Genomic DNA, 18,818 nt, shown 5'->3' on the forward strand with positions numbered 1-18,818 from the left:
AGGAATAAGATTACTATGCAGATTTAAGTCCTTGCCTTTGGCATTGATTAAGAGTTTCTGGGGATAAGGTCATCCTCTTTCTTCTTCCTGGTACAGAGAGGGAGGTATCTTTACAGATGGAGATATCCCTTACAAATGTAAATGTTTCTTAACAAAGGGTAAACAAGTTCCATTCCTCAGAGCCTCCTTCCCTGTCCCAGCCCCAAATAATCCTCGTGACAAAGAAACATATCTTGGGGTGGCCAATGCCAGTCCCCCACACTACCAAAGCCATGGTGTATCTTGATGTCAATTTCTTAAAGAGATCCTGAAAATGATGAAGCCTCAGACTCTGAAAAACCTGGATCATCCCCCAGGGGTGAGGAGAGGTAGCACAGGTTTCAATCAATTCAAATTAAGCAATTAAAACTTGGAAAGAACTTTTGAAAACAAAGTGTGAGTTTTTAATTTGCTAGTAACTCAAGAAAGGCTTTTTTTTTTTAAAGGAAGATTAGCCCTAAGCTAACATCCCCTGCCAATCCTCTTCTTCTTTGCTGAGGAAGATTGGCCCTGAACTAACATCTACGCCCATCTTCCTCCATTTTTTCTATGTGGGATGCCTGCCACAGCATGGCTTGATAAGCTGTACACAGGTCTACACCTGGGATCCAAACCAGTGAACCCTGGGCAGCCAAAGTGGAGCACGTGAACCCAACTGCTATGCCACCGGGCTGGCCCCTAGACAGGGCTTTTGTGCTAATTTGTGACTTGGGAGAAATCAACTTGGAAATATAATGCTCAGGTCCCAGGTCCTTGCCTCGAGGCTCTGGTCACAAACTCAACCAAACTGAGATAGTGAATCTCTTCTGGTTTGATAAATGACTTTACAAGAAAATGAAGAAAATCATAATATTGTAATGTTTTTCTAATCACAATAATCAGGGTCTGTTTTGTTATTTTAAATGTTTGAACCATTAAGAGAGCCTGGTGTATTAGAGAATCTGACCTATTAGACTTGTGATTTTAATTTATGTTTAATTGCTGTTCCACTTGTAGTATTTTTATTTGAAAGCTGTGTATAGGAAAAACTCACTCTACCTCCTGTGTTGTTCTCCTTTACTCTTTATCACACTGACAACACTTCTGACACCAGATGTGGCATTTTTTTCCCATTCCAAGCAATTCTGTGACACCAGCTGGGTGTCCTACAGTTCAACTCAATTCTGACACTATCTACCTGGAGATAGCATCAGATTCCACAGGTTAAGGTCTCAGTCCCACAAAACTACCGCTCCCCGCACTTCAGATGCCAGTTGAAAGTCCAGGTTATCACCCGAGCCTCTGACTGATTGACTGGCTATAAATCAGAGGTTCCCGTGATTCCTTCCTTCCATTCGCTTAATTTGCCAGAGCAGCTCACACAACTCAGGAAAAACATTTACTTACTGTTTACCAGTTTATTATAAAAGGATATGATGAAGGATACAGATGAACATCCAGATGGAAGAGATGCATAAGGCAAGGTGTGTGTGTGTGTGGGGGAGGGGGGGGTGCAGCCTCCATCCTCTCTCTGGGAGCGCCACTCTCCCAGCACTGCCACGTGTTCACCAACCTGGAAGCTCTCTGAACCCCGTACTCCTGGGATTTTTATGGAGGCTTCAGCACGAAGGCATGATTGATCATTAACTCTGTTTCCAACCTCTCTCCCCTCTCTGGAGAATGGGAGGTGGAATTGAAAACTCCAAGCTTACTGTCATGGCTTCATCTTTCTGGAGACCAGCCCCCATCCAAGAACCCCAGAAGGGTTGTCTCATTAGAACAAAAGACACTTCTATCATCTAGGCAATTCCTAGGGATTTAGGAGCATTGTGTCAGGAACTGGGGTCAAAGACCAAATATTAAAATAAAAGATACTCCTAGCATTTAGGAAATTACAAGGGTTTTAGGATCTCTGTGCCAGGCACTGGGGGCATAGACCAATATATATATTTTCAATTATCTCACAGCTCTAAAAGAGTTTCTTTGCAAATGGTATTTCACTATTTAAGAAAATTTGTTTTGGGGCATCCCCATGGCATAGTGGTTAAGTTTGGCAGGCTCGGCTTTGGCGGCCTGGGTTCATGGGTTCAGATCCTGGGCATGGACCTACACCACTCATCAGCCATGATGTGGCAGTGACCCACATATAAAATAGAGGAAGACTGGCATAGATGTTAGCTCAGGGCAAATCTTCCTCAGCAAAAAACAAATTAATTTTAATTGAAAAGTTTTAACTTATTAAGCTTGTAAGTAGTATTTTAAATGCTTTGGATGATTTGTTTTGTTAGATTTTTAGCAGTGGTATACTGGTAGATGTAGCATTTACCAAGCCATGCTATGGCAGGTGTCCCATATATAAAGTAGAGGAAGATGGGCACAGATGTTAGCTCAGGGCTACTCTTCCTCAGGAAAAAAATTAAATCTGTAACAATTTACACAAAAATGTACATGTGGTTTCCACCATTGTTCTGTGCTGCTACAATGGTACTCATGAACGTCTTGGCTGATGCTCTCAAGAGCATCAACAATGCTGAAAAGAGACCCACACACCAAGTTCTTATTAGGCCATGCTTCCAGGTCATCATTCAGTTTCTAACTGCAATGTTGAAGCATGGTTACATCGGCGAATTTGAAGTCACAGAGCTGATTTGATGATCACAGAGCTGGGAAAATTGTTCTGAACCTCATAAGCAGGTTACACAAGTGGAGTAATATCAGCCCTAGATTTGATGAGCAACTCAAAGATCTAGGAAAATGGCCGAATAATCTGCTCCCATCCTGTCAGTTAGGTTTCACTGGACTGACAAACTCAATTGGCAGCACAGACCAAGAGAAAGCAAGACAAAAACACACGGAAGGGAAAACCTTGGGATTCTTTTTCCAGGAACATAATATATACAAACACATAAAGTGCCTCAATGCAGGAAAAAAAAAGTACGCATAGGAGGATTCTGATTTCCAGCCTGTTCCACACCTCTATTCCCAACTTAATCTTTCCACAGAGTAGAACAGCATAGCCTTGGCTGCGCAGGTGGCCAGAGCATGGTAACAGCGATGCAGACTGAAGGCAAGCCTGCCAAAATCTACCCACCTCCCCATGAAACATGGATTTTACATCTAGTGGCATTGTTCTGGTTTGCACCCTCTTAGACTGCAGGAAACCTTTGCCCAGGAACAGCCACATCACTCCTAATAGTGTCGCAGACCTTGGCTCCTGGGTGCTGTTCAGATCTCATTATCACTGAACCATTACATAGTCAAATCTCACTCAAACTCCGCATTCCACACCCATAGTGTAGCTCAATCTCATTTTGACTCCCAGTCAAGTGATGCTCCAAGTAGTGTCCTCTCTGGCAGAGATTAAGGTCCATGTTGTGTTATACAACCTAAAATATGATACAAAGTAGGATTCATGCCTAAACTGGTTAAAAAGTATCTACTACCAAAGCCTTGAGAGAGGAGGCAACGGTTAAGAGATTAGAATGATACCACAAAGAGTTACTGCTGAGTTTTCCCCTTTCTGCACTCCATTCTTCATGGAACTTTGTTGAAAGAGGTACATGAATTTTGTCCAATCTTTTCACTGGAACTATCTTATTTTACTTTTCATAAATCATGGAAACTTAAAGTCAGAAGAAACCTTAGATCTCACACAGCTCAATTTGCCATGGAATTCAGGAATTCTATCCACAACATACTTGGTCCAACACAGATATCATCTAACTGCTGTCTAAATACATCACATGGTAGTTCATTTAACTGTTGACCACCTCTAATGAGAAGAAATCTACTTCTTAGGCCACGGGTAGTTAGCATATGCCATTGGGAGTTGCCCTTCAGGTGCATCCTCAGAGCTATCTCTTTACAATCATAAATTCAGTCTGAAAGAGCTTGGAGTAACTCCAGGACACTCCAAGAAGGCTTAATTAGACAAGACGGGGTCAAATCTAAGATAACACAAGAATGAGATATGACTTTGAGAAAAGATATGAGTTGATAACAATGGCTTTGGGTAACGTTTACTGAGTATTCTTACAAATCAGAGGTCAGGTACCATTGAAGTGCTTTATATTTATTAGCCATTTATTTATCACAACAATTCATAAAGAACATTGTCCTCATTTTCCAGTTGCAATAAAATGAGGAAAAGAGTAACTAGTCCAAAGTCATGCAGCCAGTGAGTGAAAGAGCTAGGATCTGAGTCCAGGTCAGTTGCCTCTGGAGCCTGGACCCTTAACCACTATAGTAGACTACCATAATAACTGTAACTAAGAATGCCTGAACCATGTGCCAGGCATCATTCGCTCGTTGATCTTCATAATAACAACCCTATGAAGCATTTACTGTTACAGAACAGCTAATTAACTTGTCCAAGGTTGCACAGCTAGCGAGTCTGAAGTTGGGATTCAAATCCAGGCAGCCTGGCTCTACATCTGATGCTCTTCCCCACTACTCTAGACCTCCTTTGTGGCATGCTCCATGTAGATAGTGACATTGTCAGAGACAGAGCTTTGTCATGCACAGGGAAGGCAAATGACAGGGTGGGCAAGAATAGCATAGGCATCAGCTGGTAAAAACATGGAGGGAAATTAGATGCTGACTGAAATCTAGGTTACCTAGAGGACTCCCAACCCAACCATTTTTGCTAAAGACATAGAGGAGACAAATTATCTCTAAACAGAAGGAGCCTACGCAACCAGAAAGAATGGCCTCCCTGAAGGAGTACATTCAGGAAGCTGTCTCTGTACAGAGAGGAAAGTTATCTGGCAGAAGATTATCTCCAGCTTCCACTGGGTAACAGGAAGAGGAAGCCTAATATAATTTGCCAGTGTCTGGTTTCAGGAAGAGGGTGGAAAGTTTGCAGACACCTGAATGTTTATTGTGAACACCTGGAATGGAGGTACAACTGAGGCAAGCAAAGAAGGGTCCATTTAAAATTCTACCCACTGGATTCCCTTTCTGAACAGCTTTTTTTGTGAGCTATGTAGAAGGTTTCATGGTGCATGATGGTATAAAAAAATGCCTCTAAATATTGAATAATAAGTTGTGCTGAATTTTAAGCAATGCAATTAGTTCATTTTACAGAATTCCATAAAATAAACTTAACTAAAACTGAAATCCTTTGGATTCCACATGATTTGTTTGTTCATTCAGAGAACATCGCTCATTAATCTGAAATAATACCTAAATCAAGGCTTAGGAAATCGTATTTGCAGGGGAAATCTACAAGGTTTTTTAAAAAAAGAAATGGGATTCATTTACAAAGCAAGTAATTATTGAAAATATTCAATAGTAATTCAATGCTTGTTAGCTGAATTCAGTAAATATTTATTGAACATGTGTGTTAGGTACTGTTTCAAGTTCTCAGAACACAGCAGCAGCAGCAAAAAACAGCAAAACTTTCGGCCCTGCCCTCGTGGAGCTTACATTCTATGGGGAGGGAGAAAATAACCAGAAAAAAATGAAGTAAAATATAGGCCACTTTACATAACGTAAGCGCTAAGAAGAAAAATAAAGCAGGGAAGGGGCAACGGGAGGGGGCGTGTGGCAATGTATATACGGTAGCCAAGGAAGGCATTAAAATACACATATTCCTTAAAGTATAGGATTATGTAACATTTCACCTGTACTGAGAGGTATAGGATATATTTTTATACATGACCAAAATAATAATGAGGCAATAAAAAGAAGGTATACAGGGTTTTAGGGTTCTAGATAGCAGCACTTTAGACTAAATCCATAGTGAGATACCCCTAGTCTCAATTTCACTTTAATAATGAATATTTGGAGTCTTTTTTTCTTTTTCGGATTTAGTTTCCCAAGAAGTAGCAAGGCTGGCTTTTTCTCTAGTCCAGGAAGATTTACAAGGGACTTGTGAGGGCAGGGACTATGTCTCATTTTTGTTTTTCATTCCCCAAAGCCTATGACAGTGTTTGGCACATACCATTCAAAACAAGTTTGGTAGCTGGAACCCACCGAATGCGCGTGCCCAGTAAATACTAACAAGAGGCGTTGGTCCAAGGCAGAATGCCGAGCGACACGGTCTGCTCCGGCGCAACACCTCTCACTCGCCTCTTCGTCAGCGGCGCGGGGGTGGGGGGATTCCAACTTCACAAGGGCAGATCTCTGATGAAATCTCTTTATCTGGATTGGAACGCTTTCTACTGCTTTTTTCCTCTGCCGAGATAGCAAGAATTTATGAGACGTGGTCCTGTCTGCTCTAAAGACCTTGACGGACAGCTGTGCTGGGGCTAGAGGTCAAATTCATCCTCCACCGTCGAGTTGGCCCAGCCCCAGGGCGCCCCTCTGCGTGGAGAGGGTGATGGCCGCCTCTGTTCTCTTGTTTCTCCGAGTTCTCCAATCCGCGGGCCGCCTCCCGTTCGCCCAGCGCCGGGACACGACGCTACCGCACGCTTCCCAGGAGCACCCCGAACCCAGCCATCCCCTCCCCCGCACCTCCTACCTCCCCGCTCCCGCCTCCGCTTCCCGGCAACTTGCTCCCGCCCCTCCCCCCCAGGGAGCTCCCGATTGGCTCCCACGCCGGGGGAAGGTGCCCTCTGATTGGCTGGTGGGCACCGCGCGGTGCCGCAACGCTCCTGGGGCGGGGCCTGGCGCGGGGTGACTGCCGGCTCCGCCACGCGTGAGGAAGACTTGGTTTGCGGAACCGGGCAACCTGAGCTGCGTTTTGTGGCTCACGCCCGGGCTCACTCGGCGGCGGAAAGGGTTGCAGGAGCAGTGGGCCAAGGGGTTGGCTTGGGGTGCAGGGAGGGCGGCAGGTCCCGGGCCGGGGGTGCCAGGCGGGGTAGGAGAGCGGGGCGCGAGGCGGCGCCGGGTGCCCGGGGACATGGCGCGGCCGGACGATGAGGAGGGGACGGCGGTGGCGGCCGCGCACCCGCCCACGAAAGGATACCTCCTGGTCCCGGGGGACGCGCCCGCCGGGAAGGTGAACGCGGAGCCGCAGAACGGGCCCAAAGCCGGCTTTCTGGCCCTGAATGGGGTCCCTCCGGACAGCCCCGCGGCCGCCTTGGGAGCCCTGGGCAGGCCACAGTCTCCGCTGGCCCCGGAGGAGGAGACCCAGGTCCGGCTGCTGCCCAAGGGCCCCGGGGAGGAGACCCCGTGCGCCGAGGACCCCCGGATGTCGCGGACGGCGCTGTCGCCGCGGCGCTTTGTGGTGCTCCTGATCTTCAGCCTGTACTCGCTGGTGAACGCCTTTCAGTGGATCCAGTACAGCATCATCAGCAACGTCTTCGAGGGTTTCTACGGCGTCTCCTCGCTGCACGTCGACTGGCTGTCCATGGTGTACATGCTGGCCTATGTGCCCCTCATCTTCCCGGCCACCTGGCTACTGGACACCAGAGGCCTGCGGCTCACCGCCCTGCTGGGCTCCGGCCTCAACTGCCTGGGCGCCTGGGTCAAGTGCGGCAGTGTGCAGCAGCATCTCTTTTGGGTCACCATGCTGGGTCAGTGCCTGTGCTCCGTGGCCCAGGTGTTCATCCTGGGCCTACCCTCTCGCATCGCCTCAGTGTGGTTTGGGCCCAAGGAGGTGTCCACAGCTTGTGCCACCGCCGTGCTAGGCAATCAGGTAAGGACTAGGGTGATAGATGAAAATCGGATCCTTAGAGGACCAGGAGAAATCGTAGGCTATGAGAGCTAGGCGTATGGATAGACCCTCAGGAGGCATTTGTCCATAAATGAAGGAGAGGAGGTGAGTAGTCACAAGAGAGGAGGCAGTCTTGGATTAAAGAGGGTTTTTGATTTATTTGTAAGGAGAGAACTTTCAAAACCAGTTTAAAGTGACCCTCTTGTCATCTTTGAGAATTACCTGTAAAATAACTGTTTTAGCCTATAAATGCCTCACATCATAGAAAAACTGTCATTGCAGTAATGAATGAGACTAGGATAGGTATTATTTTTGTCACCACTGTATTCTTTGCAAAAGGAAGGTGTTGGATTCTGGGAAATTTGTTCCCATTTTGAGTGGTCAATGTGTACAGCCCGTTTAATTTTATGTATTAGCGGTCAGCAGGGTCCCTGGTGCATGACAGACACTTATAAATGACTGCTAAATAAACGTTCTAGGGATAAGGCCTCACAGCATTGCTGAGTCCAATTACCAATTATTAACAGTAAGAAAATGCAAGACAAATCACACATCATGGAATCCACTGTGAAAGGGTGGCTTATTTTGCCAAGCCTGTATTAAGGTGCTTCCTAGTCTTTCGGAACACCATAGGTTTAAATTCCATTAGCATGTCACTAGCATTACTAGGTAGAATGGTTTCCGTGTTTTTTTTAAATTGCAAACTGATTATTGTAATTTAAATTTTGCATATGGAGTCTATAATATTTTATGTAAATTGTATTGAGTGCTCTTTCAGCTTGAGGAGAATCTAGTTAAAAATCTGTATACCAAAAACATAACCTCTCTCTATTCATATGTTACTACATGTAGCTATGTAACAAAAGAATGTTAGTCTTACTTTTGGTCTAATAGTGTTGCAACATCACAAGATTTGTTTAAAATCCATAAAAAGACAAACTCTGTGTGCTTATTGCTTTATATTTATTTCCTTTCTTTAAAAGTACAGACGAAACGATAGCTCGAAACATTGTGAATCCAAAATAATTTGTGACTGATATTTTAGTTGGTTGCTTCTGCATGTTTGGATATGAACTGCTTTCTTAAAGTAGTTTACATTTACTAAATTATGTTCAAGATTAACATTCATTGAGCATAACAGAAATATTATCAATTCCGTATCTATGGATCATCTATTTCATGGATAATAAATGGAAATGTTTTCTCTTAGGCAGATTTCCTTCTAACTGACTCAGCACACCTCTGGGCCTTCCTAATTCTCCCTAAGAGTTTCTCCCTAATCCTTCCTTGACTCCAGTAGCTGTGCACTTGCTCATAACCACCAAGTATGCATCTTCAGCCTAGACTATAGAATAATCATCCATAATAATATTCAGCATTATTGAGCACTCACTAAGAACCTGGCACCATGCTAAATACTTTACAGGCATTGTGTCATTTAATTTAATAATGTAGGGTAGGAACTATTAGTCTCCCAGTTTTATAGATACAGAAAGTGAGACTTGGAGGGATGAAATTAATTTCCAAAGTCACACAGCTAATTAGAGGCAGCATGCACATTCATTTCTGTCTGATTCCTGAATCCTGGCTTTTAACTACACATCCATACTGTCAAATCTCTAACCTGAGAGAACCTTTTAAAACATAGATCAGATCATGTCATTGCCCTGCTTTGAACTTCCCAGTGGGTTACCATACTACTTAAAATCTAAACTTGTTACTCTGGCTTACAAAATCTTAACTGATATGTCTTGTTTGGTTCCTTAAACAACATTAAGCTTGTATTTGCAGAAACATTCTTTCTGCCTGGAATGTTCTTCCTTCTAGGATCACATTATTATGTCCTTATTGTCGTTCACCTTTCAGTTTAAATATCATTCAGTGGCATTTCTTGATGATCCTGTTTAGAGTTGCCTAGTCACTCTCTTATTATATCATTATACTTTGATTCTCCTTGTAGCTCTTATCACTGTCCCATATATTTATATGTTTATACGTTAATTATTATTTATTGCTCATCCCCCATCCTTGCCATTAGATTGTAAGTTTCATGAAAATAGGCATGTGGTTTGAATGTACACAGCTGTTTCGCCAGCATTTATTACAATGCCTGGCACATTCTAGATTCTCCATGAAAATTTGTTGAATAAATGAATGAGCTTCAGACTCAGATGCTGGCCAGCTGGATATTTCCGCTAGAATATCCCATACAAACCCACCACTTAAAATTTACCTTGTCTCCTACTCATTTTTCTTCATCTCTACTGCCAGTTTCTTAGCTTTGGGTAACCCCAGCTGTCACCTAGAGGTTGCTAACTGACCTTCCTTGCTGCAGCTCTCACCTTCTTCCCTCCATTCTCTAAACTCATCCAGTGTGGTCTTTCTAATGTGCAAATCTGTCCAGGGCAGTCTCTTGCCCCCTGTGGTGGCTTCCATTGCCCTTAGGATAAAATCCAGACTCTCTAATGTGACAATGTGAGACCCTCCAGATCTGCCTCCTGCCAACTACTCAGCTTCACCTCTCTCCACACCCCTAATTCTGCAGACGGACTCTTTCTCTGCTCTGAGGGGGACTGTGCACTACTTACAGTTTCTCACAAGGTCATGCTGTCTTCTTCCTCGCCTTTGTACATGATGTCCCTTTGGTCGGGAACACTTCTACTTCGCTTGGCTAACTCCAATTTCTCATTTAGATCTTTGCTTCTCCAGAAACTTTTCCCAAACCCCAAGTCTACACAAAGTGCTCCTCCAAAGTACTGTCTCAGCTGGGGTGACCTTGAGTTCCAGTTTGCCTGGAATAGTCTCGAGTCATATAGCATAATTACTGATGGAGTCCTTTTCACTCTGAACAGTGTTCCTGTTTGGATGATAAATTACATCATCTCCCCAGTTGGCACCCTCTACCTCTCCATCACAGTATTGTACTTAACTACAGTCACTTTTAATTACCTGATTAATTGCCTCTTTCCAACTTTTTGTAAGGGAGCAAATGAAATACTTGTTACTATCTCTGCCTCAGCCTCCTTGAAACCAATCTTGGTGCCTTTTTCTTTTCCTCCACTCTTCCAAAGAATCTGATCTCTCTCTCCATTGAACCTCCTTTAATATATTGATTTTATTTCTCTTGAGATTATCATATTCAGCTCTATTTTTTTCTTACTGAGATGAAATTCATATAACATGAAAGTAACCATTTTAAAGCATACAGCTCAGTGGCACTTAGTACATTCCCAGTGTTGTACAACCATCACCTCTAGTTCCAAAACATTTTCATCTACCTTCAAAGAAGACCCAGTACCCATTAAGCAGTCACTCCTCATTCCTCCCTCCCTCTAGCCTCTGGCAATCACTAATCTGCTTTTCCTCTCTATGGATTTACCTATGCTAGACATTTCATACAAAGGCAGTCATATAATAGGTGGCCTTTTGTGTCTGGCTTCTTTCACTTAGCATGATTTCAAAGTTCACCCATGTTGTAGCATGTATCAGTACATCATTCTTTTCATGACTGAGTAATATTTTATTGCAGAGATGTACCACAGTTTGTTTATCCATTCATCTTTTGATGGACATTTGGGTTGTTTGTACCTTTTGGCTGTTGTGAATAGGACTGCTATGAATATTCATGTACAGTATTCAATATTTGTTTGAATACCTGTTTCAGTTTCTTGGTTATATACCTAGGACTGGAATTGCTAGGTCATATGGTAATTTTTTGTGTAACTTTTTAAGGAACTGCTAAACTGTTATCCACAGGGGCTGCACTATTTTACACCCCCACTAGCAGTGTGCAAGGGTTCCTGTTTCTCTACATCCTTGCCAATACTTATTTTCTGTTTTTTAATTTTTTAAACATTTTTATTATAGCCATCCTAGGGGTTATGGAGTGGTATCTCATTGTGGTTTTGATTTGCATTTCCCTAATGGTTAATGATATTAAGAATTTTTTCACGTGCTTGTTGGACATTTGTATATCTTTGGAGAACTGTCTGAGTCCTTTGCCCATTTTTGAGTTGGGATGTTTGTCTCTTCATCATTGAATTGTAAGAGTTCTTTATATATTCTGGATAGTAAATCTTACCAGATATGTGATTTGCAAATATTTTCTTCCATTCTATAGATTGTCTTTCTCAGCCTTATATTGCATATTCTTATTCCCTTTTTTGATTGTAAGCATCTAAAGGGTAGGTACTGTATCTCACACAACTTTTTCGCAGCATGATTCAGATAGCAGGAGCTCAGTAAATGTTTGTTGAATAGGGAAGACATTTGTCAGCAGTTTCCCTTTAACAGCACCATAGTAGTAGAGACATTAGAAGATGGTGCTTTAAAGTTTACAAAAGCACCTTACATACACTAGCTGTCTTCTTAAGTTGTGTTAATGGCCAGTATGTACTTTTTTTCTCTTATAATAATAGCTCTTAACAGGACTGTTTGTTTTACAGCTTGGAACTGCAGTTGGCTTTTTGCTACCACCTGTTTTAGTGCCCAACACACAGAATAACACAGATCTTCTGGCTTGTAATATCAGTACCATGTTTTATGGAACGTCAGCTGTTGCCACACTTTTATTTATTTTGGCAATAATTGGTAAGTGAATTATTTTCCCTGAAGTTTACATAGATAAATGCATGACAAACATATGAAAATAAAGATAACCAACCCTGAAATTCTTAATGATAATACCTTGAATGCCATTTGCTTGTTTCATTCTCGCTGTGCACTTTCTTATTCAGGTAATGAATGCTACAACCCTAGCGATATGTTATGGTCCACTACATCTGTTTCAGTATTGTAAAGGGTTTGAAGACTAATTCATCTCATTTATCTCCCTACTAACTTTTCTTCTCTGATAACTCTTGGTTTCAAACATATTACCTGCCTCCTCTTTGCATATTCCTCTGCTAACCTAGCCAGGAACAAGTTCTTGTCATGCTTTGAAATGATGATAATAGGCTACAACTTTCATTTTAATGGAAATCCTTCCAAGGATCCCTAACTTAACAATTAACTGGATCTGAAAATGTTGACCAGTGAATGACCCTGGGCAGCAGCAAGCTGTTCAGCAGAATTTCAAACTGTGGCAACTATCTACTTGTTAGGCCACTCCAGCAAAGCACTGCTGCCACCATTCGTCACTGAGTCCTCTCGTCTGGGCCTGTCTCTTGAAGCAGTCAGTCAGAATCAGCTGCAAGCAGCCATCATCAGTTTGGAAGAAGGTTTGGGAAGGTCTGCTTTTTAAAGTTTATTTTTAATGGGAAACAATTTTGATTTCAGGGAAAAGGATAGGTAAGGTTTATTTAAGTAATATAGCTGCTAACATAACTGTAATATTACCCATTAGGCACTCAGTTTATCTTAAATTGATTTGAAGAGAAAAGGAATTATAAAGTGGAAAGGCCATCTTTTAATCATTAAAATTTACAGTTAAACTGCATTATAGCTGGAGTTTTAAAATTTGTGTATTAATTTTTACCATGGCTATACTAGTAATGAAAAATTCAAGTTTTATGATCTCCAGATATGAAATCCTCAGTTTTCAAAGAAATGTGTGCTGAAGACTATGGAGTGTTTCAATAGAGACTGCCTTTATAGATGGACTGCAGGATCCAGGTACAGGAAGCTCAGCCACATATTTAATTTTGTTTAAGATAATGAGCAAATGTTCTCTTGGTAGCATATATTCTGACGTGTCCAATCTCCTTATGGTTGGTTTTATGTCCTTAATTAGTCTGAGAGTGGCATATTTGCTGTGTAGAGGCTACTGAAAAAGAAAAAATTAACCCTGTAATATTTTAGCAGTTTAACAAAGTTTTAAGAGAAATTATATATTTTTTAAAAACAAACTCTTAAGTCTGCTTTTCTGGTAGTCATAGATGAAATATGAAATAGAGTTTATATGGATTTTGCATAAACGGACCTTTTATTAGCAATAGGGATTTTTAAAGTATAAAATTCTGTTTCCTTTGATTGCATATATATCTTCACATAAATTGTGGTTTGCGTTTTTTTTAATTGTCTTTAATTCGTGTCTCTTTGAGAGAAGTGAGGGGCTGGCCCCGTGGCCGAGTGGTTAAGTTCACATACTCCGCTTCGGTGGCCCAGGGTTTCACTGGTTTGGATCCTGGGTGCGGACATGGCACCGCTCATCAAGCCATGCTGAGGCAGCATCCCACATGCCACAACTAGAAGGACACACACAACTAAAAATACACAACTATGTACCAGGGGGCTTTGGGGAGAAAAAGGAAAAAATAAAATCTTTTAAAAAAAAAGAAGTGAGAGAGTAGTAGATTGTATATAAGATATGTAAAGATATGAAATTATGTATGTGTTTAAAGCTATATATATGAGATGCTACAAATATAAAATTAGTTGTCAGAGGAGGGGGAAAATGATAATAGGTGTGACCATTCGCTTATCACCCTGTGTTATTGGAGAAATTGAGAGAGCTATTTATGTATGTAATTACATATTTATGTACTCATGGCGTATGGGTAGATGGTGGAAATGGAAATGGGGAAAAAGAAGAATGGAAATGGAATAGGAAAAAAGAGCTCATTGTCAAGTTTTGCTTGGCAGCCTATAATCTTAATCTTATGATACTAAGCTTAGTATAAAAGTAAGATAATACTCAGTTGTGATATGGAAGTCTTAGGTTGAAAATTGTGACATTTAAATAAAAAATTTACCTATTTTCCTCATATCCAAATGTTTGCTATTGAGGAAAATGTGGATTTTTAAAAATCTGTACTTACTTAAAGGACCAAAATTACTGGGACACAGTGCTACTTTCCTCTAAATTCTACTGATAAATACTTTGGAAGCCCAACCAGATCTTCTAAAATAGTTTAGTTTTGCTGATGCTTTCAGCAAGATGACATATACTAAATTGGTGTTCAGCAGTCTTCCTAAAATACTGTCTTGAAGGTTCATGTCATGTAACGCTATTCCTCTCCCTCATGGAGCTTACATGTGAGTATGATCCATCTAGCATTTCTAGGAATTAACCCATGCCTTCCACTGAATTTCACACTAATACTCTGTTCTTATTCAGAGAACACTATTATAGCCCTTAGCATTTAATTGATATATACCAAACATGTTTTGCTTTGTTTTGGTGAAGAAGATTGGCCCTTAGCTAACATCTGTTGCCAATCTTTCTCTTTTTTGCTTGAGAAAGATTGTTGCTGTGCTAACGTCCGTGCCAATCTTCCTCTATTTTGTGTATGGGACACTGTTGCAGCATGGCTTGACAAGCAGTGTGTAGGTCTGTGCCCGGGATCCAAACCTGTGAACCCTGGATAACCAAAGTAGAGTGCATGAACCTAACCACTGTGCAACCAGGCCAGCCCCACCAAACATGTTTAAAGACACACTACATGCTGTATCTCAATTAACTTACAGTAATATTATTATCATTCCCATTTTATAGATGAGGAAACTGGAGCCAGAATTTAAATAAATTTAATATACCCATGATCACAGTTAGTAAATACTGAAAATGAGATTTGAGGCTTGGCAATCTAACTCCATATAGAAAATGTTTTATATAAAAATACATCGTTTTAACTTTTACTTAGCCTTATTTTTTATTTCAATTCAAATTCCTCTTGTATGAGTGGTAATGTTATATTTGAAAGCTATTCTTGTGCAGCAGAGCAGTAAACTACATCACTTAGGTGTATCAAGTAAAATCCTTACCATCCTGGTTCTCTACAGTGAGTGCATGACAGAAACCAAAAGTAATGGCAGTCAGAATATTTAATATTAAGGTACTTACACATGTGAGTGTAGAACATATATGCATAGTTTTATTTTGATTCTTATATTCAGGATATCTATGTATAGGCTACTATTGTAAAGTTTTAACAAAAATACATTTTACTTAATTTATCAGAATTTCAAGTCCCTGAGATAGTCTCTGATTTTAAGAAATAACTGTTCCTCAAAACAGACAATGTACTTTGTGTTCACTCAATAATTACAAAATTGTTTTACATTACATCATGTAATCCTCATAGCAGCTTGTTGTTGTTATTTCCATTTTATGGATGAGAAAGCTGTAGTCGAGAGGAAGGAATTGTCTTCTTCAGAGTCATACAGCGAAATGAGGCAGAGCCAGGATTTAAACTTCTATTTGTCTTATAATAAATTAGTATGTGTGACGTTTGCTTGAACCACAGGGACAAATGATAAAATCAAAAGATAATGTCATAGTCTAATTTCAAAAAGTAGAAGTGGTCCTAAACAGCAATAGATTTGCTACTTTTTTTATCATGGGAGAAAAAGTTTGACTGTGGTGCCCAAAAGTCCTTTGGCTACTTTATATGCCTGTTGCCAGGGGCAGGGAATAACTGCTTTGATAGTTATTTTGTTGGCACAGGTTTTTAGTGGGGAGAAAAGAAGGCAGAAGGCTATTGTTTTTCAGTTTCAAAGGAGAAAGGAGAAGCCGTGTTTCATCCTTTGAAAGGAGCAGTGCAGCGTAACCAGGGTCATAGACCAGTGGTTTTCTTGTTCCTCTTTTTCTTCATATAGACTTAAGCCCAACTTTTATTATATTGTGTTGGTGGTAGATACAGGCCTGATTTTGCTCAAAGGGCAGTTGACTACCTGAAACTAAAAGATAACACTGGTTTTTAGAAAATAAATCTAGTAGAGTTAAAGACTAGTAAGAATTGTTTTCATTTTGCATTTGAGTTTACATCCAAACCATTTAGACTTATTTTACCATAGTGAGTAAAAACCTAAGTAAGAGACTCATTGAATACCCATGAGTACCTTGTAAGCATAGCTTTACATTCTGAAGCTTTGTTTTACAACTGTATGAGTTCTGTATTACCAACATTAATAAAAAGAGAGAGCTTTCTATCTTAACTAGGACACAAAGTGACTTTCAGGAAAGGACAGCAGACGTCCTCAACAGTCCAAGGAGCAGATAGGGTGAAAGGAAGAGGAGGAGTTGCAAGAACTTAAATATTTTATGTCTACCAGTCCTCCAATGTAAGAATATTAAAAAGTAAATGTTTATGAATTATGTCTCCTCATGAATTAGTTGTGAGACCTATAAAAATAGAAGTTGGTTTACTTTGATAAGTTTTAGTTAAATCATAATTAATCAATGTTTTGGTGAGCAAAGAAGTTTAATTTTTTTATTAGCAGCAAACAGGAGAATTAGAGAATTATGGTTTGATATGGAAGTTTCATATGGAAGTTTTAAGGATCATTTCTTTCGCAATGATTTTCAAACCCTGCTGGGTATTGATAGCATTTTGGGTTTTGTGTTTAATACAGATTCTCAGGTTCCATTCTGGAGGTTCTGATTCATTGAGCTTTGTGTAGAATGTCAAAATCTGTATTATTTTTAAATTTCTACATGATTATGATTGACAGCCAGGTCCATCAGATCTAGCCCACTTTCAGACTACAAAGCGTGCCTTCCTTGTTGGAAGAAATAGCCACTGTAAAAAAGAGAAAGAGAAAGAAGAAATTCTGATCTTTTAGAAAATATTACTTTTTTATGAATCCATTTACCTTCTTTTTCAGTTTTTGAATTTACCCTATTTCATGGATTCTAAAGTGTACGTTTATACTCTGGTTTCTCTTCAGATCGTATAAATCTTTCGCCTTTTCCTAAAGTGTACATTTTTTTCATGAAATCTCTGAAATTGAGATGACTTTAATAATCAGTAGCATCTAAGATGATTAAGTTCTAGAGATCTGCTGTACAATATTATGCTTATAGTTAATACTGTATTGTGCACTTGAAAATTTATTAAGACGATAGATTTCATGTTAAGTGTTCTTACTACAATAAAGAAAAATTAATGGCATGTAACATTGGTGGCAATTGAGGCATGGTTATATAGAAGCCTTCTATTAATACCTGGCAAGATCATCGAGTGCCAGCATCAGAGCATCTTAGAGTCAATGAAATACAGTATTTTTCCATCTATTTTAGTTTAAATTTTTGAGTCATTACTCAAACTAGATTTTAATTTTGATGTACCAAATTTTAGCAGTTTAACTCTTTCTCGAGTAGTCTTGACGTCTGACTTGCCTAAACCTACAGAAATCTCTCTAGCCATGTGTTACAGGAAGTTGGTAGATCCTTCCCTGCCCATCAAAAGAGCAGTCTCTAAATATCTGGCTGAGAAGGCTGTGAGATCTGTAACTCCATAAAAATCGGAAGTGCTAGAACTTACAGTATTGGAAACCATATATCGCCTTTTGTATCACTCAGCTCTACACCTAGATTTTCCATATGCAGCTAGAGTGAGTCAGCAAGAAACACCTAGTTCTGCTCCCATGAATCCACCTCGACTTTTTCAGTTCTAAAAGTATTATTGGATCAGATGATAAACTATATCAAATATCAAGAATATAACTACTAAAGACAGTCTTCTAAAAGTTCAGTAATACATTGGCTTGCTCATATCTGATGTTACCTCTACTTATAAACTGAACTAAATTTAAAAATACAATTGTTGAATACTTAATATAATCAAAATTGATCTTGCATAACTAAAAATGGAATAATCAGCGGGCAATGTTGTGACATAATATTGCTGGTTTTGCTATTCAGTTGTGCGAATTGGCCAAATCTCTGTGTCTTAGTCAGTTTCAGAGGACTGAGATGATAATGCCAAACTATTCTTCATTTAGAAATTAGTGAAAATGAAAAGCTTCACTATAAAAGACATTCACTACCTCTTTAAACTTAAAGTGAATTTAATCTGCTCACTGAGGAAGATACATATATTTAATTGCCTTTTTCTGTATGTTTCCAGCATTCAAAGAAAAACCTCAGTATCCACCAAGTCAGGCTCAAGCAGCAATCCAAGACAGTTCCCCTGAAGAGTACTCCTATGAGAAATCAATAAGAAACCTATTTAAAAACATTCCTTTTGTCCTTCTATTGATTACTTATGGTAAGTGGTTTTCTTTTATTTTCTTTGTTGTCTATATAAACCTTTAAGTGTTGTAAATTCTTCTCATTTAATCTAGTTGGGTTTTTTCTGAGGTCATATTGGTTTATAACATTATGTAATTTCAGGTGTACATTACTCTATATCGGTTTCTGTATAGACTGCATCATCCTCACCACCAGTAGTTTAATTTTGTCCATGACCATACTTATGTGCCCCTTTACCCCTTTTGCCCACTCCTCGACCCCCTTCCCCTCTGGTAACCACTAATC

General features: G+C 40.2%; 2 protein-coding genes across 3 annotated transcripts in view; both read left to right on the top strand.

Moving 5' to 3' along the window:
• Window positions 1–2,496: 2,496 nt before the first annotated feature.
• Window positions 2,497–2,962, top strand: LOC106827116 (small ribosomal subunit protein uS8-like). Its single transcript, XM_044757874.1, is given in 2 exon segments — window positions 2,497–2,655; window positions 2,657–2,962. Coding segments are annotated over 2 exon segments (462 nt in total). The 5' UTR covers window positions 2,497–2,499.
• A 3,657-nt stretch (window positions 2,963–6,619) lies between these two features.
• Window positions 6,620–18,818, top strand: part of FLVCR1 (FLVCR choline and heme transporter 1) — a 36,806-nt gene continuing 24,607 nt past the window's right edge. For both annotated transcript variants that reach the window (XM_014834885.3, XM_070497157.1), the window contains exons 1-3: window positions 6,620–7,600; window positions 12,064–12,208; window positions 18,409–18,549. In XM_014834885.3, the coding sequence (XP_014690371.1) occupies window positions 6,863–7,600; window positions 12,064–12,208; window positions 18,409–18,549 (1,024 nt within the window). In that variant the 5' untranslated portion in view covers window positions 6,620–6,862. The remainder of the gene's footprint in view (window positions 7,601–12,063; window positions 12,209–18,408; window positions 18,550–18,818) is intronic.

Source organism: Equus asinus, chromosome 25, assembly GCF_041296235.1.
Source record: "Equus asinus isolate D_3611 breed Donkey chromosome 25, EquAss-T2T_v2, whole genome shotgun sequence".
Classification (NCBI taxonomy): domain Eukaryota; kingdom Metazoa; phylum Chordata; class Mammalia; order Perissodactyla; family Equidae; genus Equus; species Equus asinus.